We start from the raw sequence: 24,102 nt of genomic DNA, 5'->3' as shown, positions 1-24,102 counted from the left end.
ACTTACAGTGGGTTGTGGTGTTATTGTCAGATGTAGCTTCAGACAGATATTTGGAGAGATTACAAAGTTATATACAATAACGAGGAGTTGCCAGCTTCAGTGATTACTCATTAAGAGGCCGGCAGTATTATTAAGGAGATTGTGATGGACAGCTGTTCTACGAGACCCTAAGAATTTCTAGTTATGAAAGACTATTATACTTTATCAGCCTCGATGCAAACAAGTGTAACTGAAAATCATATTGTTAGTTCAGAAGTAACTCAGGCTTAGCCAATATTGCATCTTTTAGAAGTTAAAATGTTTCCATACTCTATACCTTTCTTATTCAACTTATTTTCATTTTATTTTCCTTTGTATTCCATTGTCATAGAGAAAGGTGGATCATTACTTTTTTCTATCAATTATATTACCTCATCTGAACAGAGAGATCCTATTTTACACCAGCGTCTTGTAAAAAACTTTCTGCTTGCATGGCTTATTTTTTGTAAAATAAAATCCTCAGATTTGTCAGAATGTGTTAATGTAGAGGTCTGATGTTAACGTAAAACAGGGGCATTTTTCTGCATTAGTATTAGTGCTTCTACATGAATAGTTCTGCACAGTGCTGTCTCTGCAAAATACACCTCTATATCCCTCCCTCACATCTGGAATTCATTCTCTTACATTCACTAATCAGATTTATCAGGATTTTTATTGGTAAGTAATTGTAGTACTTTTTAAAAACAAAATCACCTATAGTGAATCAAGTCAGCTCACTGCTTCATCGTAGCATGTGCAATGTCAGGAACTCTCATATCCTTCTATGTGCTTGCTTTCTGACTATTCAGCCCTGTGGAAGCTTGCTCAATTGGACACAGATCCTTGGGAATCCCTGGTTGCAGTTTCACCTACTGTAACTCTGATCTAAGACGTATTGGACTGCAGCAAAGGAATTCAACATCTTCTAGTAGAAGGACCTCTTTTCAGAAAGCACTTGTGAATTAATTTAAATTTTAATTGAAGTCATTTTTCAATTAATTGTTTTCACACCACTTTCAATACCGTCTTATTCAGTTCATGGTCACGGTGGCCCAGGCCTGTCCTAGGAAGCACTATACATAAGGTAGAATACACCCTGGGTAGGGCACTAGTCCATTGCAGGGCATACGCAGATATAAACACACTTACACACTCATGACAGGGCCAATGTATAAAAGAAGCCAATGAGTGTATCAGTATGTCTTTGGACTGTGGAAGGAAAGTGGAGGAAATCTGGAGGAAATGCAGGGAGAACATGCAATCTCCGCACAGATAGCACCCAAGGTATTGAACACAGACCTCCTAGCACTGCAAGACAGCAATGCATCGTTTAAAATTTATAATTATTGCCAATAATCCTCTTGTCAATTATAAAGTATTACATTCAGAACTGCAGGTCAGCAGACCCTCCATCACCTCTGTGAGAGCTGCTGAAAATGGGTTCCATGTGTGATTATTGATCTTACACAATGTACTTTAAAACATTTTCTAAGGGCTCCCAGTTGTTCTCTGCCCTATAGTTGAATATACTTGAACAACAGGACCCAACCTTATCTTCTGAGCCACTTGGACGTCCAAAAATACTTTTTCATATTTATTTACTTGGAAATCGTGTTTCTTTTTCTGAAAAGCCTATTTAGCAACGGTTAATATTTTAAATACCTCTCTGAGTAAATGCAGCCATAGTGAATTACAAAGAGAGAATAACAGGATTTTATAATGGTTAAACATGAAATCAACATGAAATGCACCTTTAATAATGGTTTATAAACAGCCTTTCAATAATGCCTCTCAGCACTTTTGTACAATAGAATAAAATGCAGCTGAGCATAAAGAACAGCTTGAGTTTGTTAAAAACTGGGAAAAAAAGACACAAAAATTATGTCCAGAAGCACAACAGCTACAGAACAGGATGCAGTCTAAGTCCTTTTTGTTTATATTGAAATTATGGCCGATAATAACATCCAAAATTGGAGGAAATTTCAGCAGTTTATCATGACGTAGTTTTGTATGCCAGCTGTGATTATTTTGTAGTGCTCGCTGAGGTTCGGATTTGAGATCTGTTGTTTTGTGTGTGGTGGGTAGTAGCTCAGTTTCAAACTGAGAATACTGTTCTCAGATGAGGACAGTTATAGGGAATACATGTTTCAGCCAAAGTTGGATGATATCATCAAATAACCTATTGTTACGGACACAAGCTGCGATTGAGCAGCTTACAGTAAAACCTAAAGTGACTGCAATTCACAAAATGTGATAAATGCTGTGCAATTTGACAAGACAGACCCAATAATACTCTTGCTTTTTTTTTAATTCACATTGGTTGGATATTTTATTACGCTCCATAGGCTATTGAAATTAACTGCTAAAACCAGCTTGTTCCTTTATCTTTTCGAAAGAGACAACATAAGCTCGGGTGATACAGAATTATATGTTTCGAAAATGATGATTAGTTGAGTGGAGAATTATGATAAATGGTATGCCAGTCTGGAAACAGAAATGTTCTTCAAATGCTATAACAAATGATAAATGACACACAAATGCTTCAAACAAGTTTGGCACTTAATACGTAAGAAAAAAATGGAGGTCAATTATGTGACAATGATGTCATTGGACTACTGTGTTCTATTAACTCCATGTGTTGCTGTTTTTTTTTCTAATGATGTTTCATTTTGGTGTTCTTTTCTGGACCCGTAAATTAAAAACATTCACGTTTTCCTCGATAAAGGCTAAAAGGAACTTCAAAATGTGACAGGAAATGGTTTCAGAAGTAACTCCTAATCATAGCTCGAGTGGTATTTGGAGATGATTTCAGCTCTAGCCAGTCTACATGCTTTGTGGTTTTATAGGAAGTGGCTTACATTGCAGCTAAGATTCTTTTGGAACAAACATGGTCTAATTTCTTTACACACAGAAGAGGTGTAATTGTCTTTATGATAGTAATAGGCTCATACTGTAGGTTACTGAATTGATAGATGTTTTTCTCTGCTTGAGTGTCTTAAAATTACTTCGTTTGAATGTTCTATCTTTATATCCCTGTCCTATATTTTTCTTTATTGGAGTTAAAACATCATTAGGGGTTATACTATAAGTCTGACTGGATGTTTGTGTTCACCGTATACATTTAACAGGTTAATCACAGTCATATTGGAACTGAAAATGCATTGTCAGAATATCTTGATCAAATCCAGTTTTTAAATTTTCAATTTATTGAAGCTTTAGGCATTGCTCCCGAGTCTTTCCCTAAAAGGAGTTGCAAACGAACACAGCTGTGTCTTTGTCGACAATTGCTGTGTCAGTAAATTGAATTATTTTCCAGTAGTTTAACCTTTTAAGATGCATTTTCTAAACAGGTCAGATTAAAGTTTTCACTAACTAAAGTATTTCATTAAAGAACACATGCTATACAAAGAAAAGACTTATGGGCTGATATAAGCTGAAGGCCTTAATGAATTATTGTTGTTACCTTGCCTGCCCTTTTAATGCAAGACTTAATTTTAAAGAACAAAATAGGATGTAAACAGGAAAGTCCTGCAGTGAAATATTGGGTAGATTGTTTTTTGTTTCTCCAAAGAATAAGATTTTAGTTTATATCTGTCTAGTCTAAATATTTGTCATAAGCAGTAGACCAAAGTTCTCTTTTTCAGAGGATCAAGGTCTCTTTCCACCATGTGTCTGCGGAAAGCTGCAACATGGCCCAATAATTGTGAGAGACTTTCATGTCTACATTATCTCTCACAATATGTTTAATGAATTGTATGTTATACCACATCATAAACTGCATTTACTAACCAAGGCCTGCAAGATATAAATTATTTGTTCCTGTCCGTCACATACTCATGGAGCCACAATAGTGAGTCTGAACAACTAAATTGTAATGCATGAACAGAGTATCCCAGCTGCCTTTTATACTGTTTCTTGCTCAGTCCTTTTCTCTTCAGGTTGTTTGCCTTGCCAAAAGATAATTTAGATTTTCTGTGTAGCCTGAGTACACCTACAGTATGTGCTCCCTTTTCAGTAATAGCAGTTTCAAAGGTTTGCTGAAATGGCCAGTTTTTGGACTGCTTCCATTTACTAAATAATGGACAATTTGTATGCCAATTCAAAAGACCTCTGTACTTGAGGCCCACTTGATATTACCCTGGAAGAATATTATTCTGGCTGTTGCTAGTTTCAATATGAGTCAGTATTTGCATGTGCATTTTTCTGGAAATTGTAGTTTTGGACTCCTGGGACACATAATAATGATAGAGCCAGACTTCTACTTTGACAAGTAAGTCTTGGCATGGTAATGTCAGATAACAGTAAACAAAATGTTTTGCTTCAGGGAAAACTAGAAGGAATGCCTGTGGCAGCATAAGTGGAATTTATTGCAGTGTGATACATGCAGTTCTCTGCCAAATTCTGTCGTGAGCTGCAAACAAAATTTGAAATGGTTAATGACAGTTCCACACCAAAGAGTGTAAAAGTGCTAAACAGTGTAGATCTGTGGTTAAAAAGCCTTAACTGTGTTCAACCACGGTCACATCAGAATGAGTACTGGCTGGGCGCTTAACCCACAGACTTGAAACTGAACACTTCTTGCGCCAACTCTCTTACTTCTAAGTCGTATATCAGCTTGTAACAGCCCTTATAAATACAAGGTGGTTACTGTGGCTAAGCTTGCCACCTATACCTGACCCTCACAGCCCCTTTGTTGCATTTAAATTATTTGACATCCTTCAAAATGCACAATGATAAATTATTTGTGTGATACTAATTAAAAGACCATACAAATATTCCCTTTGTATGGGAGCAAAATTGTTTTCATTTGACAGTTTTTGCAGGTATAAATATTTTGTTTTTAGAAACATCTTGTATGTAGTCCAAATATATATGCAGTATACCCTAAGAAGACACCGCTGCTGAAAATGTTTTCCTCTTTTTACTTTTCAGTGTTGAATTAACCTTACATTGTTTCTATGTAATATATTACTATCCAGTATATTTTGACACACCCAAGAATTTGTTGTGTAACAGGATCTTTAAAATAGGAGGGCCCAGAAAAACAGATACAAATACAGCTGGAAGGTAGACAACAGTGATCTTTTATTAACAGTCTGAGGACAACACAAAACAAAAGCTTAAGTCCTTTTCTGTGTTTATAACAGTGGTATTCACAGTCCCTTGTTATTCACAGCGATGCAGATAAGCTGCTTAACGATTTTTTGTAAACATCACATTTCTCAGGCTATACACTACAGTAAGTCTCTCTCCCAGACACTCTGTCTCAAAAAACATTCAAAACTCACAGGTTCCACGGGTTTTCACAGTTCCACTGTCAAGCACTTGCAGTTTTAGGTCTGTGGGTTAAGTTCCCAGCCAGCACTCATTCTGACATGACAGTGGTTGAACACAATTAAGGCTTCTCCCTTCTCATGAATTTGCCCGTTACCCCCCCAGAAGGCACATTCAACCAGCATTTGTAAGATTTTGCTTCCTTATTGTTGATGATCATTTTATCTGTTATTTTCTCAAGGCTCATCAGGGGATCGAGAGTAGTAGATCAATCCTCACAGCATTCTGGAGGTTGTGGTTCAGACGAGCCTACTGCCCTTACTGCCCTCTTAACAATATGTTTATAAACATACATGTACTGTACGGAACAGGCATTTCATCTCCACCAATGTATATAGACAGTATATGTTTTTCATCTACTTGTTTATGACATTACTGATGATTACAAAAAATCACTAGTGATTTCAATATGTGTATATGCAGTATAAATGTAAGTGCACATAATATAAATGTCTACATTCACATGTCATAATGTACACTTTAGAAACATATTTAGCAAATAATTATATTTAATTTCCTGTGATTTACTGACTTTTGACTTTCTAGTTCTATCTCAAAAAGGTAGTGCTTGGAAATATACCCTTCTATAACCTATAGATGCTATTTTAAAAGTTCATGTACAGTATGTTAAAGTGAAAAGGAGTAACCTTTCTTTATACATTTTAGTAAGGTACAGTAGATTCATTTAATATAAACCCACACTCAATCAACACTTGTAAATATTAGGATATTAGCATGAATAGAAATTGTGCAATGCATACGTTTTAAGAGCAGAGATATGATTTGATTTCGGGATGTTTGCACATTATTCTGTTTGTATGCATTGAAAATAACCTACTGTACAGTATAAGCTTCATTATCACTTTGCAGAATTTGTACAGTGTGGAACAATATTTGTCCAAACTGCTTGTCTGCTAAACAGTGATTAATGTATTATCACACTGTGTATATGTGTTGTAATCTAAAGATGCAGTTCTTAATGTTTCTATGAAACTGCCTTTCAGAAAGTTAAAAGAACTTAAATCCGATATCGCAGATAGGAAACAGTACAAATGAAAGGAGGTTATTCACTGTCTATCTTATTTGGTTCCTCATAGATTGAAGGATCTCATCCAATATTAACTTTAAATTTAATATAGGGAGATGATAGTACTTAGTGGTGTTAGGTACTAGCCGCAGTATTTGACTTAAAACCATTATAACAGTCTCAATATTATAAAAAGTTTTAGAGGTCTAATCTAATTATTATTTTAAGGGAGTTCCAGTAGGCACAAAACCTGGAAAATTCCTGGCCTTGCTGTAAATAGCAGATTGTTTTGTTTGCGGGACAGTGAATTTGCTTCGCACTTAACATACGTTTTAATCAAAATTTTCATTCAATAGCTCAGAAGTAGTCTTGGATTTTTTTTGTTGGTCACGATCCACATGTTTTATGTAGGTACTGTATAGAGGTTTTAGACAGGAAGCCATCACACAAATAGAATGCTCCCCTGCACTGGAAAGTTTTGGGGGAATGTAAAAGACATTGTAAAAGAAGTTATTAATCTCATTTACACTTTCCTCAATCAGTTTTCCTGGCAGAACAGCACAATTAGGCTAAACCATGAGTTTCTGTATGGATTTTGATTTATGAAAGTGGAGCTGAAAGGACATCACAACCTTTTGTTTCACATTGGCATCATTTAGAGTGGTACAGTTTACTGGATTCCATCTCCTGTTGCTTTCATTGTGCAGGATGATTTTTTTTGAATTACTGGATTTTGCTTTTATTGAAGTTAATTTTGACCTTTATTTAATTTTGAGTTTTTCGCTGGATTAAACATAATTATCTCTATGGATTGACACCCATTTAAGAATTTAACATGCAATTATATTTCTCAATTTCATGCCTAATATTTTAACTATTGAATTCATATTATGCTTTTTTCTAACAGTTTCTTGTTCCTCTGCCAGATGGAGCCTACTGACTTGTGTGTTTTGATAGATATGAAAACTTTCTAGGCATTGCCTGTTTTACGTTTAACATAAAAAGGAGCTTAAGTGTTAGCCAGGGGCCAGACAATGTTTAGTGAATACTACACCGCTCAGCACAGAATGCAGTATATTTTAGATCATTTTCTAGTCTAAAGCAAAACACTAGATACGTCGCAAAAAATAATAGTCCTACCTCAGAGAGGACATACAAGGAAGCTAAGGGAAAATATATTTGAAGCTGAGAACAGGAGTTTTTTACCCAAGAGGTTTTGATAGTCAAGAATAAGGTGCACAGCAATATCATTGATCCTGATACTCGGCTTCTTTCAAGAGATGACTAGATGGCATCTTGAGATCAAATAGATTCTAGCAACCAATCAAACTGGCCTCTAATCGATTGTACCCTGTAGGAGTTTCTCCATTCTTAGAGTTGTAACAACTCTCTATCAACATCAGATCCTCATTTCATATGTAGCAGGCACCATAAGGTCATGGTTTCAACCTTAACGAGTGAGGGAATTAATCAAGTGCCAGATCAGAAGGTGATGCCAACAAAACATTCTAATTGCTGTGAAATTGGTGCTTTCAAAACAGCAGCCAGGGGTTACTTAAGCAAGGTAATTGAGAAAGCTGTCATTCTTTTGACTTCGTATACCTCATGTCCTCTGGGCCCTTCTTACAGCTCACACACTTTGTGCTTCTGGCCTCAGGTAAGAGCCTGGTTTTAATTTTCGGTAATGGCTACCGGATCGCTCTTGCCCCCTTCGTTCGGCAGCATTTAATGAATCATTTCCTCCAACACGCAGCCAGAAAATAATTTTCAGTGATGGCAGATAAAAAGCTGGCTACTTCTGAGGGGAAAATGTGATTAATTCTCCCACCCCAAGTGCAAGTGTGGTCATTTAAAATAAGAATGGAGAAAAAAGTTTGGGGATACAGTGTTTAACTCATCATCCCTTGTTTACCTTCTGATTCACAGGCCTAAACAAACGCGAAGAGTTGGAAAGTGTAAAGCTAACTTCCATTGTTGCTCAAAAATGGTTTTGCAGAATGTTTTATCAAATCCATACTGTATGTACAGGGGTATAAAATTCCTTTCCCTACACCATTATCATCTACACTGTTTTTAAATTGCCAGCTATGGTCAAATGGTAATTACTATTGCCTTCAACTCACTAAAACAATACAAAGGCAAAACTAAGGTTCCTAAAACATCACAATTTAAGATAAAGTTGGGAAATCTCGAAAGAAAATCAAAATATTGGTTTACCTCTAAAAAGTCTAAAACACAATCATACATAAAATCTACTTATAGATTCATGGAGAAATCAAAGCCACACAAATTTCTAGGTATCATAATACACAGCAGTCTTTGGTGAATTATGATTAGGTAACATATTGTACTGCTCAAAGTAATTAAGGGAACTTAATCTTAAGGGATCTGAGATTAAAAGATGCAGATCATTTAACAAGACAACCTTCCTTTCAAAAACAGTGCTGTTTGCTTTGTAACCATGACATCTTGGTTGTGACTGCACATATGGTGCAAATGACATACATATGACAAACCTCCATGCTCATTGCATGCATCTAATGCAGTACATTGGTTGGCTGCTTTAAATGTTTCTGGAATAGTTATTCATATTTTTCCTCCATTGTGCCTTCAAAGGTCTACCTCCTAGATGCTTTATCAGATTTAGTTCTGGGGAGCACACTGGTTAATTAAGCTGTTCCAAGACATTGGAACTAGTGTGACCAGTGTGCTCTGGCATTCTTGTTAATGAATTCTGACAACTATGAAATATCGAATTTAGTGTCTTTAAAACAAAGTCAACAAGAAAGAAGTGAGCTCTGAAAATTACACGTGCATACCATTCAGCATTTCTCAGCTGCAGTTCTCAGCAATGCGATCAGTTCTAATTTTGAGTAATTTATTGCGAGCACTCAGCTTTAGGCCTGTAAAAGGAAACTTGGGTATAATCTGTTCAAGTCACATTTGTGGGTAGGTCCAGGTAATACGATCCTGGCTTGTGTTATTTTGTCTCATTCCACTCATAGAGCCTGGGCTCGCATGTGCCTGTTCAGAGATCTCTAAGCCATAGATGCCACACATCATCATCTGAGCTCACCCCCCACAATTGTTCAGTCTGGCTAGAAGGGCATCCACAACATAGCTATCACATTCTCATTTTACAAGAAAAATGTTTTTATGGGGAACAACATGAGAATATGCACTGTTCTGATGGAACATTGTCATGTCAAGATGCATAATACAGGAATGGCACTAAATGAGATCCCCAGCTTTGATATGTGTTGTGTGGTGCAGTCAGGATGACATCAATCGCTGTAAGTAGAATTCTATAGTAACTTGGCACTCCTGCCCTGATCACGATCACACTTGGATCCTCCCATTGACTGGTCTGTCTTACTCAACAATTAGTATATCATGCACATCTGTGCCTTACTCACAGATGTAAGACAGGGCAATACACAAAACTTTCATTAATTTCTAAAGAGGACCTGTGTGGTAGACTAGTCTGCAAAGAATAACTATTGTAATGACTACGCATATTACATATACTGTACATGTCAGTCTTGGTGAGGAGACTTGTTTTCTATCACTGATGGACAATGTTTGGGAGTAAAATATTGCCAACTTAGAAATTGCTGGTTTCAAATACCCAAGAGGGCTAAATGACAGTGCACTGACTTAGTCCAGCCTCTGACATACTGTATATGTATTGGTGTCTTGATAAGGTGGCTAAATTTGTACTTTTGTGTTTGTATTTCTGGATTTTAACCTGGATTGACATTCAACCGGTTGAAGCACCTCATTACCTGGCCCAATCAACTCTTACACATAAGGGCTAGATGATTTCTTGTCTTCTTGTGTCCACCTTTAGGGAAAACAGTTTAATTTAGATATGTAAGACCCCTGGGCAGTTAAAAAAATTTTCTCTTCCCTTTCTTTTTCTGTTTTATGATCTTCCGTTCTTTAGTTACTAGGAAGAGAGCAGTTAGCTGTATGGCCATTCCCTCAGTGGTTTTACTTCAGCCACTTTAACAGACTGCTAGAGGTCACGTAATCACACTCTTTCTGGCTTCCAGACCTCACATTACGCAAGCTATATGTTTTGGCAGCAGTTATCACTTTTTATAGAACCACAGAGGTTAGTTCACAACAATTGCTTCTTTTGGCTGTTACACAGGTGCTAAATTGATATCAGCATGTAACTTGAGTAGAGTTTGGGCTTTAGGGTAAGTTCACTTTGCCTCCCTCCTTTAATTTTCCAGTTGAGTCCTGACATTCGTATCTTTTGGTTCGATGGAATTTTTTCTTCTCATTATGTACCTAACCCCTAACCCTACTGACAGTACATTCACAAAAGATAGCAATTTTCGAGTCAGCCTTTTGTACTCTAAGTTGTTTCACTTGGCAGTATCCACTGATTTTCTGAAAACTAGATGAGGTTAGGATAATTGTTTTTCGAATCGAATTCTGCAGGTGTCCAGATTGCCTGTGTTTGGTATGGCTGTGCACACAGCTCCCAGCATCCCTGAGGTCTTCTTGTTTTCATTTTGACTATGTATCAGAGCACGAGTTGCAGTATGCTCAGGAGATGCTTGGGTAATTGAAGCAGTAAGCCTGTACTATGTGCACAAATGATTTTCATATTGGACACCCCCAGCATGAGATTTTCATGGTCTGCTAGAAGAATTGACCAGAAAATTGGATTGTTGAGAGTTAGATTTACTTCTCAGTTGTTCAAGCACACCACCTTGCAGGTTTAACTCTTTACTGTCCCTATCCAGTCTCTTCTATGAAGCCCAGTTATTTAGAGATTAAATTTAACTTTGTCAAATGTTTTCTGGGCTTCTTGAAATCTTAAGATAAATGTTTGTAAAACACTACATGCTGGCCTATGCAGCACATTGTAAAGTTGTTCCATGTTGCTTTCTTCATGTTGCCATGTTAAGCCTGTCAGCCTGACTTTAGCTGAGTGACTCCGGACATTTTAAGTGGCGCACATCAGAGCAACGGATACCCGAAGCATCAAAAATGAACAAGGGCTGGTATAAGCATATCAGCTACGAAACGATCAAACAATGCATACTGTAGTTCAGAAAATAGTCAAGGATGGGAGACCTCCAAGGAAAATAGCTCTTCTGCTGTAAGTAGTTTATCTTCCATCTGGTTAGGAATTTTCAAACCAAATGGGACATCTGGACACCGTAAAATGTCTCATATTATGTCATATTATGGTGTTGACCAGGTATATCAGGAAATTTATCTAACGGGATTATATCTGCAGTTTGGTAACTGATGTAATACGTTTTTTGGGCATTGACTGTATATGTACTGTATAAACTACATACCCATATATATATATATCATATACTGTATGACTACTTCTGACAACATCACTAAGCTTGGGGGTGAAAACAAGTCCAGAGGTGATGGACAAGTTAAGAGCCCAAGCAAGAGCACAGCTGTAATCTGGAACCTCTTAACAGTGTGAGAGGACTGAATTACCACCAAAACAGACAAGTAAAGTATTTTCTCATATGGTTTGTGCACGATGACTGGTGTCTTACCAGTAAATAAAATTAAATCAGCTCAGCTTCAGCTTACAATGCATGTGCTTTTGTTTAAAATGTTCTTACTTTTCTGTCTTGTTTTTATTTTTTTTAATTGTTTTCTTCCTTTTGGTGTACAGTATGTGAATTCCCATTCGTACCAGCATTGAAATTATTTGTCCGTAGTTTTGGGAATGAACCCGTTGCCTGCAGCCATACTACCTTGGTTTCTGTATATTTCCAGCAAAATTGTGTAACAGAACAAAGCAACCAGCCATTTCACAACCTTTTACCTCAACATTCATAACAGATGGGTATCTTTACAATTTATAAATACTCTCATTTATCTTCCCCATTGTACTCTTCTTCTTCTTCTTCTTCTTCTTCTTCTTTTTCACAGCCTTAGTCCCAGACTGTCCTGGGGTCAGCTGCTTTGGTTGCTCTTCTCCATTTGTCTCTGTCGAGCACATCTTCCTCACTCACTTCACATACCTCCATATCTTTTCTCACACAATCTATCCATCTCTTTCTAGGCCTGCCTCTTCCTCTGTTACCTTCCACCTCAAATTCCATTACCCTCTTTGTTACTTCCTCAACGTCCCTCCTCATGATATGTCCATACCACCGTAACCTCGCTTCTCGCATCTTCTCAACCACATCCACCACCCTACATCGTCTACGGATTTCTTCATTTCTGATCTTATCCTTCATTGAAATCTGCAGAATCCATCTCAACATCCTCATTTCAGTTCTTCTCATCAAGTTCTCTTCCCTCTTTCCAACTGCCAAGCATTCAGCTCCATATAGTAATACAGGTCTAATCACAGTCTTGTACATTTTGCACTTTAACTTTCTGGGAATTTTCCTGTCACAGATTATTCCAGTTATTTCTCTCCACTTGTTCCATCCAGCTTTCACTCTTTGTTTTACTGCCTCCAGTGTTTCTCCTCCCTTTACCAGTTTTGATCCAAGGTATTTAAAGTCATCAACTTGTTTCAGTTTTCCTCCATTTGTCTCCTCAACATTGGTCATAGTATCTCCTCTTCTCTCCATTACCATTATTTCAGATTTTTCTGCATTCATTTTCAGTCCACCCTTTTCCAGACTCCTCTGCCATTTGAACACTTTCTCCTGTAGTTCTACTTCTGAGTCTGCCATCAGTGCCACATCATCAGCAAAGATGAGTTCCCAAGGCACTTCTGTTCTTACCTCCTCTGTCAGTGTGTCAATAATGTTTATGAAAAGGAAAGGACTTAGTGCTGATCCTTGGTGTACTCCAACTGTGATTTCAAACTCTTTTGTCTCTCCCTGTTGTGTTATCATCTTTGTAGTTGTATCTCTATAGGTTGCTTGAACTAACTTCACCATGCTTTCTGGTACTCCTTTCTTCCTCAAGCACCAATACACCACCTCTCTGGGCACACGGTCATATGCCTTCTCCAAGTCCAGAAAGGCCACATACAGCTTTTTCCCTTTCTCTAGTGTCTTCTCCTGTAACTGTCTCATCACAAAAATGGCATCTGTTGTGCTTTTCCCCGCTGAGAATCCAAATTGTGAGTTGTGGATCCTGATTATCTTCCTGAGTCTCTTGTCCAGAATTTTTTCCAGGATTTTCAATCCATGTTCCAGAAGTTTTATTCCTCTATAGTTTTTACACTCCATTGGGTCTCCTTTCTCCTTGTAGATGGTAACCATACTGCTTTTTGTCCATTCTTCTGGAATTCTCTCTTCCTTTGCAATATTGTTTAGCAATCTCGTCAGCCACTGAATCCCCTCTTCATCGAGGTTCTTAAAGTGTTCTGCTGCTATTCCTGATGGTCCAGTTGCTTTGCCCACTTTCATCTCTTTGATAGCTTCTGTCACTTCCTTTACTGAAATTTCTTGGATTGGTCCACACACTACGTCTGCCTCCACTAGGTTCTCCCTCTCATTTTCTACATTTAACAGATTTTTGAAGTACTCCAGCCATCTTTGTTTGATCTGTTCTTGTTTAATCAAGACTCTGCCTTCTCCATCCTTGAGTACCGCCACCCGGATAATATCTTTTTTCTGTCTCGCTCTATGTTTAGCAATCTTGTAGATTTGGTCCTCTCCTTCCTTGTACAATCTTCCCCATTGTACTGTCCATATTTAATCCTTAATAATAAATGAAGTCGTGTAAATGCAGGAAGGATAAATTCCCACATTCATAGCGACTGTGTGTTGTGTAGAATACTTTTTTTGGTCCATTGGTTTGAATCTCTGCTTGCACTTGATTTTTTTTTGTCTTTGTATCTGTGGCCAGTTTGGTTCTTGAATTCAGAAATCAATGAACAGTTGAAATGTTCTGATAAAACTTGAAAACTGTTCATTTAGCAGAAGAAATTTAGCAGTTTTGAACTGTACCAATATTGAAAGTTGTGTCTACTTGAATTTCATTAAAACCAAAATGTATTTTTCTGCTTCAAAGAACAATACCCCGTTAAACTGTCTTTATTGCAATTTCTTTGTGACATTTCATATGGTAAAACCATTACAAAGACAGGACTTGTTGTGGAAATCAATCAACAAGTCTACAAAGTCAACAATTTTCTTTTACAGTGTGGTACGTGCCCGCAAGAGACATTTTTTTAGAGATAGAGAAACTGGGATTTCCAAGTTTTTTTTTTTTCATTTTCCCCTTGTTTTGTCTGTTTGTTAATTATAAAAGTGTTTGTAACTGTTTACTGGAGTATCTAGCTGGATGTCCTCCATATGGCTGAAACTTTATCATCACTAAGATTAAATACACGTGTAGCTTGTGTTGCTGATAAAAATGCCCTGTCAGTGCTTTTATAGGGTGTAATCCCTTTCAGCAAAGGCTAACAGCTGGCTACAGTTTGTGCACTTAAGCAATCATTTGGATGACAGTATGCTTCCAGCGGATATCTTTGAACAGGATCTATAGGCGAAACATTAACGGCTAAATGCCTCCATTAGTACAGAGTGGGTCCATGATGTAATCAAGGTCACTGAAAAGTCTTTTCACTTCTCGCCTTTTTCCCCATCTTTACTGTTATTTTTGATGCTGTATATTTGATGAGCAGCATTTGAAATCTGGATGATCTTTGAGTTCAAAGATACAAAGCTGTGCAAAAAAATGGAAACATCCATTTTACACCGAACTCAAATACTTAGCCACATCATTTGCTGTTAAATATTTTACTTACTGTATATAATGGAAACAAATGATTTCTCATGGTTTAATAATCCAAAGTTTTTTTATTCAGATATTTTTTTTTACTTGCAATTTTATTAAAATCCAAAACATTAGTGAAATAATATAATGACTTCAAGTGTTAAAGATTTACCGCAGGATAAATGCTGTCTGTACTTTGGTAAACAAAGCTTAAAACTGAAGAAAACCACAGCCAACTTTCAGATATTCAAAAATGGGACAAGTAAAGGTTTATTCCATGCAGAAAAGAAGAAAAGCAGCACAACTTTTCGGCTGTAGAGCCTTCAGGTGATACACAGTAATACAGTACTAGAGCCTTACTAAACGTTACAGGAATACTCGAACTATTCAAATGTCAATTCAAGTTAATAAAGCAATACTTGATTAAGTATACTTTTCTATCACTTATGGAGTCTCCGTTTTTTCATCACAAGAGATACATTCCAGTGACTGCTGTTCTGTTATTGCATGGAAGAAGCTCTGTGGTTGAAGAGATTCCACTTTTAAACTTCTGTGACTTCCCTCCTTTAGTTTGCATTTCATATTATCATTATAGACCCCTGGACGATGAAGTCAAAAGTTTTTCAGTAGTTATGAAGTCCTTTGAGTGCTGCGATTAGGAAGTGCACAGGAACCAATACAATTCTGCCATGATGATGACAGGAAACTTGTCAGGACGTTGCTGTATTCCAAATGGATATACTGTATTTAGAGAAATAATACAGATAATTAAATGATTCCTGTTCATGTGCTTGCTTAATTTTTTAATTTGCTGTCCTTTTGTATCACTATGTAAAGGGATACATGTGTGACAGTGTTAATCTTTCAAGTTCCTACATTGTAATTAGGAATGTCAAAAGTATATGTAAAAAATTCATATTCGTAGCAAAATCCCTTTTAAAAAAAATATTTTCTCTGTTGCTTATACTCCTTAACAGTGTCCACAGTCAGCCATATATTTAGATTATCATCCACTGGTGAGTCCAGTCTTGTGGAGATTAGCTTCTAGAATATGATAGGAAAATATACAAAAATATCACGGGGCTTTTAAACATAAGGATTTATTGGATACAATAACAGTACTTTCTGCAACTTAATTCTGTTTTTTTTTCTGGACAATTTTCAAAATACACTTTCATCATTTGTAGTTGACAGAATTTAATGACAAAAGCACCCTTCATCTTGGTTCACCCAGGACTACAGATTGAATACAGGAATTTGTGGTGGCCAGCAAGGACTATGGCTGTTCAGTATTTACAGTATGACTTGGTAGAGTGTTTCTATCCTTTCCATATCAGTCTTCAGTCTCTATAGTGACACCCAGATCTCATACAAATCGGTTCATTCGTCTGTGGGCACAAGCTCTTAAATGTCAGTAATGCTTTCCTTTAATGAAGTTAGATTTTTCAAATCCTATCGGTAGAATTGAATAGAGCTCTGTTGCCACTGCTGCAATGCTAAATGACTGACTGGCAATTCTAACCTTTCCTTTGCAGGATAGGTTTTGGGTAGCTGTAATCCAATATTCTTGGATGACCTTGCGCATCAAGAGGTGATTTCTGAAAATAAGTGTAAGGAACTAATACAGATGCAGCCATCTACAATGTACATTAAAACTCATGTTAGAGAAAGCAGACTGCGGTATACTACGGTCTGGTCCAGATACTACAGTCTGCACTTCGTCTTCACTACTCAAAATAGATAAAAGGTGGCACTTGTGTTGCGTTCCATGTTACTGAAATGGTACAGTAGCTTCATTTAATGTTTTTCTTAGTCTAATAATCATACTTCCTGAAAATAGAAAATGGTGCCTGGTTTCACAGAAATGCTCAGAAATCAATTATATGCATGCAGTGTCTATAAAACTAATCAAAACAACTGAAATTGTTAGTATTGGAGTTTGTTGAGGTACAGTATGCACTGCTGAAACATTTTAATGCCATTTTAATGCTTACTTGCATGACAGTGGTGTACATAATGGCAACGGAAACATAACTAACAAATGTGTACACTTCCTGGTCTACAAAGGCTGTACAGGATAATTTTTCTTGCTCTCCTACTGTATGTCTGTGTCTTATATTCAGGGACTCATGGTCATGCCATTATGTATAGAGTAAAAAAGCAGTGCATGGCAGTGAACTGAATCGAGTACATATTCAGAGGATACATGACGCATGAATTAATCTGTTAATTTTGAGATTAAGATTACATCTAAAATTCCAAGTCATACTATGAAATATTTTATTTTCTTGTTTTAGTTTCAGGGTCTGTACAGGACACTAAATTTTTATGTATGTTATAAAGTATGTTTACTTTATTCAATAGTCCCGCTGCAAGACAATTAAATAGTCAAGCATGTTAGGATGTGCCATAGTCTGAGTATTAATTACTGGACAAGAGCATTTTTAAGGATGAAAAGGGGGTAAAAAATGAAGTTACTTCTTACTAAAATATTTGGAGTACTCTTTTAAAAACAACTTACATTTGCATTAATTTATACAGTTTGGTACCTTAATAGGACAATTTAGGTGAACGTGCTTGCTAGCAGTTAGAAGCTTAATATAATCATTAAAAAAAATATGTTCCACACATTCCAATCAGAATGCAATAATAATATTATAATTTCCTGTTTTCAAAACAATATGTCTTGTTGGTTCTAAGCTTTTGTGTTTTGTTTTCAGTGAGAACAGTAATCTTTGTTTACATTTGTATCTCTGCACGAATCAAATCCCTTTAAACAGTGCTTGTCCAATTCAAAAACTGTTGCCAATATGTAGCAGAGAGTAGCTTTAATAGGTCCAATTCATTGTTGAATTTCTGTATTGTATTACAGCTTTTCACTCAGCAGACAGACTTTTTATGTAAGTGGTAATAAAACTATTCATTCCATAAGGTCATCACCTTTCCTTGGTACATACTGTATTAAAAAATGCCTGTCATTGCTTATTAACTGATCTCTGTCTAATGAAATCTAACTATATAGCAGTTATTGTTTGCCAGATTTTTTTTTAAATCCTATTTTGTTTCCAGTGCATTTATAAATATATTACAGAAGTTATTTGTTCCAAGTCTGTAAAATTTGCAGCTACTAAAACCAACAACATTACAAAAGTAATGATTCTGATATTAATCAAGGCTGGTCTTCGGCAATGACCTGAATGATGCAGAAAGTACCATTCAGTCCTGATTTTTCATTACTGGGGCAATTTAAAGTAGTTTTGATAGCAAGATGTGTTGCATTTTGTTTTTTGTTTTTTTTGGATCAGTCACCCAGCTGTATATAACACACTTGTGTTGTATTCCGTTTTGAACTGTTTGTAATGGGAATAGCATCTACACAGCTGCTTTTTGAAAACTCTCTATGACCTTTTTTTTAACTTTACTGCACTCTAAACAAATAGCCATTGAAATGAGACCTCAAATGCTAGAATCGGAAATTTCTGTTATTCAGCTCTTTGTTTCATGGGCTGCTGTTAGAAGTGATAAATTACTACAGCCCTTATTGCAGAATGGTGGAAGAGTATCCTTTTCCATGTTAGAGTATTTTGAATGCGAAATACATCTAAATTCATTTTACTGTGATTCAGAGTGCAGTTAGCCATTGTTCCATATCAAAAGGCATCATTATGTTCAGCAGCAGCAATCTTTGTTTCTTATTGCTTTTATAAAAACCATGCCTTCTAAAAAAAGACTGAAAATATGATTGCATCAATAGCCCTTATTGTGGTTGAATAACATTCTGCGTGCCTCAAGAACATTCTTTAGCTTTAACATATTCATACTTTGAGACAAAGTGATCTCTTGCACTGCATAACAAAATATACAATGAGAGATGCTTGTTAATTTGTTTCCTACCTAAATTAACTGAGATGAATTTTTTATTTAATCTCTTCATTTTTCACTCTTTTTCACCTTAATGCAGCATTTGAAACCTAACCAGCATCACACATTTTCAACATTTCCCATTAAATGCATTTTTTGCAAATTCTGCATTCTGCCCTGCCAGAGGATTATGAATACCCTTTTCCCTTTTTCCACACCAGTAAATATGGATATTTGGTAGTGACATTTTGTGAGCTCTCGTCTTTTTTCTGGTAAAGTAAGAACTACAGTATATGTACATGTTGACTTTAAAGTACAATCAAGACATGCATGCCTTTGACTGGACCCTGGTGGTTGCACGCTTTCCACGTAGTTTTAGTTAAGTCAGGTCATTTTTTTGAAATCCTGTAGTTGTTGGCATTCAGCTCTGGCAGTTCTCTTGACTTCTCTGTGATGCAGAACGGCTTTGGTCAGAGAAGAGAAAAAGAAGGCTGGATTTATTTTTATTGGCAGTATGGAGAACCGCTACCTTGGAGGTGGTGTGCTGCCGAGAGTGATATATCTTGCCTCCTGGCAACCGGGGGGGGTGTAGGGGGGTCTAAATGGGGGAAAAGCGGCCTGTTGTAAGGGGGAGTCAGCCAAAGTGCAGGCCTCACTGTAATGGTTTCTCTGTGGCTATGTGATCCCAGCGCTGAGATTTAGAGCAGACTCCCCGACTCCTGTCTACACCGTGCTGTCTTGTGCTGCGTACTTTGCTTTGTAGGACAGTTTAAGTCCTTGTTCGCCAGCGTGTGAGGAAGCTATTGTAACCAAACTGCAGTCATCTGGAATCTTGTGGTTTGACCAAGGTCATACACTCACTGGTACTCACAAACTGTGTGAGATCTGTGCCCTGCAGGCATTGCCTTATTATTTCTCTCCTTGCATCCTATTAAATATTCATTCTTGATTTGTTAAGATGTATTCTGTTACTGATCTGAATTATATTGAAGAGGGTTTGCATCATGCAGTCTCTCTTTTAACAGTGTTCTCGGAACAATGTTCTTGACACTGATATTCAAAGCTAATTAAATTGAAGCTTAAGTGGAATTAAATTAAATCAAAAGCTTTTTCGGTCTGTCCAGTCTGTCATGTAAATCTATCGCTAAAACCTTTGTCATTAAATTTGACTTCTGACTTACTGAGCTACACACTATGGCAGAAACCTGCTTGAACAAAATGCTAATGCTTAATGAAGATAGAAATAAAAATGCCATGATGACCTCTAATACAAGTACTTAGAGTATCATGTCTTGAGGAATATTGCTGTGTTGCTGCAAGTAAATAACCTAAACTGCACTGTAATCCTTGTTAAAACCTTTTGTTTTGTGGTCCTTTTCACCTGCAATAACCTTTACTTTATTGTGATATAAATATGGAGTGAAAACAGCAAAATTGAGTTATCAGCTCCACCAATTGTATTGAATCTTTTGGATACCCAGCCATCAGTGTTACAGTTATGCAACACACCTGACGGTTGCTGAGCTTGGAAATACGGACATGAAATTTCAAACCCTCTTTACAAACCTTCAGGTTCTACATCCCACTCTGCTTTCTGGGCTGTGGATGTCATCTAATGAACTGTTTAGAATCATTTGGCTTGGTATGTTTTGCTTACTGTTTACACAGTTTTAACCCATTATTTCTCAGTTTTAATAATTTAGAATTCAGTGTAGTTTATATTCCTGGAGCTCCTTTTAAAGTCTAAGTATCTTATTGCAACATATTAGAAGGTTCAGAAGTAAATATTGACCAGTTTGTTTGTTTTGCATTTTTATTTTGTAATTCTGTATGAACAACTGCTCCACAGACACTGACAGGCTTCATTTAAGGACTACAAATCCAAACCAGATTCATAATGCCGTTTATCTGATTATGATAACTTTCTGTCTTAGAGGTCTCAGATTATAATGACACTAGTCCTGGATTGAGGTATTATGTGGAATTTACATTTGGAAATAACATGCGACTCAGAAGAAAACTGCCCAGAGTGTTATTTGGGAGAGTGGAAACTTTATAAAATAACTTTTGTCATAAATTCCTTGTAAATGGTTTCCACACTTCCCAAATGTGGATTTAAGGCTTTTTTCCAGATATTGAGTTTCTTTCTGTGGCAGGATTTGTTATTTTATTTTCTTAAAATATCAGTTTCCTTCATTTTTGATTAAACATCTATTGGGCTAATGAAGGGGAAATTGCAATTAATTCTGCATTTGTTCAAGAAGCCGGGCATCAGTCATTTGTCTTAATTAATCAGAAATATTAATAATCTAATAAACATTAAAAGTATTAAAAAAAACAAAGAACGGTTTGATTTTTCAAAAGGTTGACATCTTTCCTGAAGCACAGCTTAGACCTCAGTACTCCATGCATTTTATATAGGAATTGCATGAAAACATAGGACATTTTGTAACAGAGCAGTGTAACTGGAGTAGTTTGTTTATGTCTTCAATGATTGCTTTAAAGTGTGTTATCTTGTAAATAACATAGAGACTTATTTGGTTACAGTCAGATTGTGTTGAAACTGCCTATGAAAATATTTACTCTCATTTGCTTCATTCAGTTTCATTTCTTTGTATCCAATATGGGGATTTAAAACATGGATTCTCATGATATTTCAAATGCTAGGAATTCACAATGTTCAGAATTACATTGAATATATATTTAATGTTTTGTTGCTGATCAAAAAGGTCTCATCTCTTCTACTAAATATACCAGATGTGCTTGCAAAAATAAAAAAAATAGTGTATTAAACATTCACTTTTAATTCTGAACTATTTTGCTGGATGACTGATGCATACAATAAAATCTGTGTGCAAGATGTAGTTTTGGATAGGCTATAAACAACAACAGAAATCTAGCCTAAAGGTATTATTTTAACTATGTGCATGAGATGTGAAGATTAATAACCAATATCTTTAATTTTTATAACCATATTAAACTCATCAAAGACACTGGAATTTCTAGAGATGATCAATATCTCTTTAAAAATAACTAACCAGACCTCCTCTTTGCCTACAGTTATTTTTTCATATTTAAAGCATTTAACTAGTTTGTATTAAAATATTTTTTAGTTTTGTCTTAGTATATGCCTTCAACATTAGTTGACTGCAGATGAAATTTGAAAAAAATACTCAGCTGTTTCATTCATTTTCTTGCAAGATAAAGAGGCGTTTTAAATAGATGGAGGATCAGCAGTTTCATTAATGGCATTTTTGTATGCTATTTCCCATTCAATGTGCTTTGCCTGTGGTTTCAGCCCTCTAATTGTACAGCATTCATTCATTGCTAGTAGCTCTTACAGCATTGTAGTAGAGACTGAGATCTCTGAAATTACTGCTTCTAATCATCTAGAGGAACTGTGAGTTGCGTTCATGAAGTGACAACATGCAGTCAGACAGATGAGACCATGTTAGGTGGACTAGAGTTGTTTGTGAATTCCTATACTTACAGTACCATAATACTCGCCCGGTACCTGTGAGCTTGCCCTGATGTCAGGATGACATGTTGCTCTCCCAGTTAGCTCTAACTCACCTGTAGTGCCATGTTGAGATGTCAAATGGCAAGTTGCTGAGGTTGTGGTAAAACAGTAAAATAGTTCCTCCTATCTTGGTTGGAGGCTGTAGCAATGTACTGTAGTTGTTGATCAATAATTAGGGTTTGCAAATGTGGAAGGTGTAAAATATAAAAAAGTGAGGGCAACTATTTTTTTTTAAATCACTGACAACATTGGATCCTGGTCTGTCTTATTTATATATCTCCTGCTCAGGTCCATTATTCCGGGGATGGGATAGTAAAAACCTGGCTTGCTACTGCTTCTGTTGTGGATGTCTATTCTTGTTTTAGGGGACTTACTAGGGTTCCAGTGATGGTGGTGGGCTGGTATTTAAATGTTATATGGTTTTTGTTCTATTGTTCTTGTTTTGAAAACTTATGAAATTAATACCCTTTTGTTCACTATTAAATTCAATTGAATTGGTCCTTGACCAGCGCACTGGGCTCAGATTTCTACTCTTTCAAATGGGGGTGATTGATTCCTGCCACTGCATTGTGTGCCTTGTCACCATGGGTTTATAATTTTTGGGTCCAGAGGGAGTAGTAACAATTAGTGGTCCAATAAAATCAATGCTGAGGTAAACCTAATTCAAATAGTGAACTCCCATCCAAATAGTGAACAGCCCTTTTCCTGCTTTGCTTTTGAGGTCTGATTAGATTGGACTTCAAGGAAGCTGATGTCTTTCTGTATCACTTGCAACAAAAAGTGTATGTAAAGCTATGCCTTCCTGAAACATTAGTATATAGGGTTGTCTATGTACAGTATCTGTTCTTAATGGTGTATTTGAAACCACTAAAGACCATAGAGTCCACTTTTTAGAAATGACCAGTGTGTGCTGCTGTCATGACAAGTCTTTCAACAGAGTGTGAAGGCATGCTTGGTTTTCCTCAGTATATCCGGTTTGACTGCTGATTATATCTGGGGAATAAAGCCGACCGGTTATTAGTTGTATAGACTGACAGGCTCATTGTGTCCTATCTACAAAAAAACATTTACCCAGCAATGACAGTTGGTGTTCAGTTTCTGAAAAAAAAAAACATTATGTTCAGAAGGGTGTCTCCTGTAAACTCAGAAAGTGTTACTTAATCATTCACTGACCGTGAGTGTTTTCCACAGGTTTGCTGTTCTCACTGGGATTACTTCGCACTACGAGAGTATCCATGGACGGCTGAAGAGTGGACACATTTTTAAGGTAATTCCTCATTGTGGTTAATTTCTACTTTATCTGCTTTTGAAGCCATTTTTACTAGTAATTTTGGATTTTTTGATAAATGAATAGTTTAATATTGTGGAAACCTTGTGTGTGTTAATTATGTTTTGTGGAAAAGTTCTTTTTAAAAGGAGTGTTTTTATATTATATATGCATAAATAATAAGTTGATTGGTACCGAAACCAAATTTGCCCTAACAATGCATTTAAAGCAATTTATTTTAAATAGCAAACATTGTGTATTTGAAACAGTCCATCTTGTGCTATTAATTCATGTCAACCATGTTTTATTTTTAAAACAGACCACGGTTGCTCACTAAGATTGTGAAACCTCTTTCCCAGCACATTTAGATGTTTTCCACTATCAATCTAAATC

At 36.4% G+C, this 24,102-nt stretch overlaps 1 protein-coding gene across 1 annotated transcript in view; it reads left to right on the top strand.

The window, feature by feature from the left end:
* rmdn3 (regulator of microtubule dynamics 3) overlaps positions 1 to 24,102 on the top strand; it is a 63,795-nt gene that overhangs the window by 15,949 nt on the left and 23,744 nt on the right. Inside the window, exon 7 of the mRNA XM_088648464.1 lies at positions 23,634 to 23,709. Within this exon, the coding sequence (XP_088504590.1) occupies positions 23,634 to 23,709 (76 nt within the window). The remainder of the gene's footprint in view (positions 1 to 23,633; positions 23,710 to 24,102) is intronic.

This window comes from Lepisosteus platostomus, chromosome 10 (assembly GCF_059453375.1).
Source record: "Lepisosteus platostomus isolate fLepPlt1 chromosome 10, fLepPlt1.hap1, whole genome shotgun sequence".
Taxonomy (NCBI): domain Eukaryota; kingdom Metazoa; phylum Chordata; class Actinopteri; order Semionotiformes; family Lepisosteidae; genus Lepisosteus; species Lepisosteus platostomus.
Note: the sequence above shows the minus strand (reverse complement) of the source record. Positions and strands in the feature narration are given on the sequence as shown.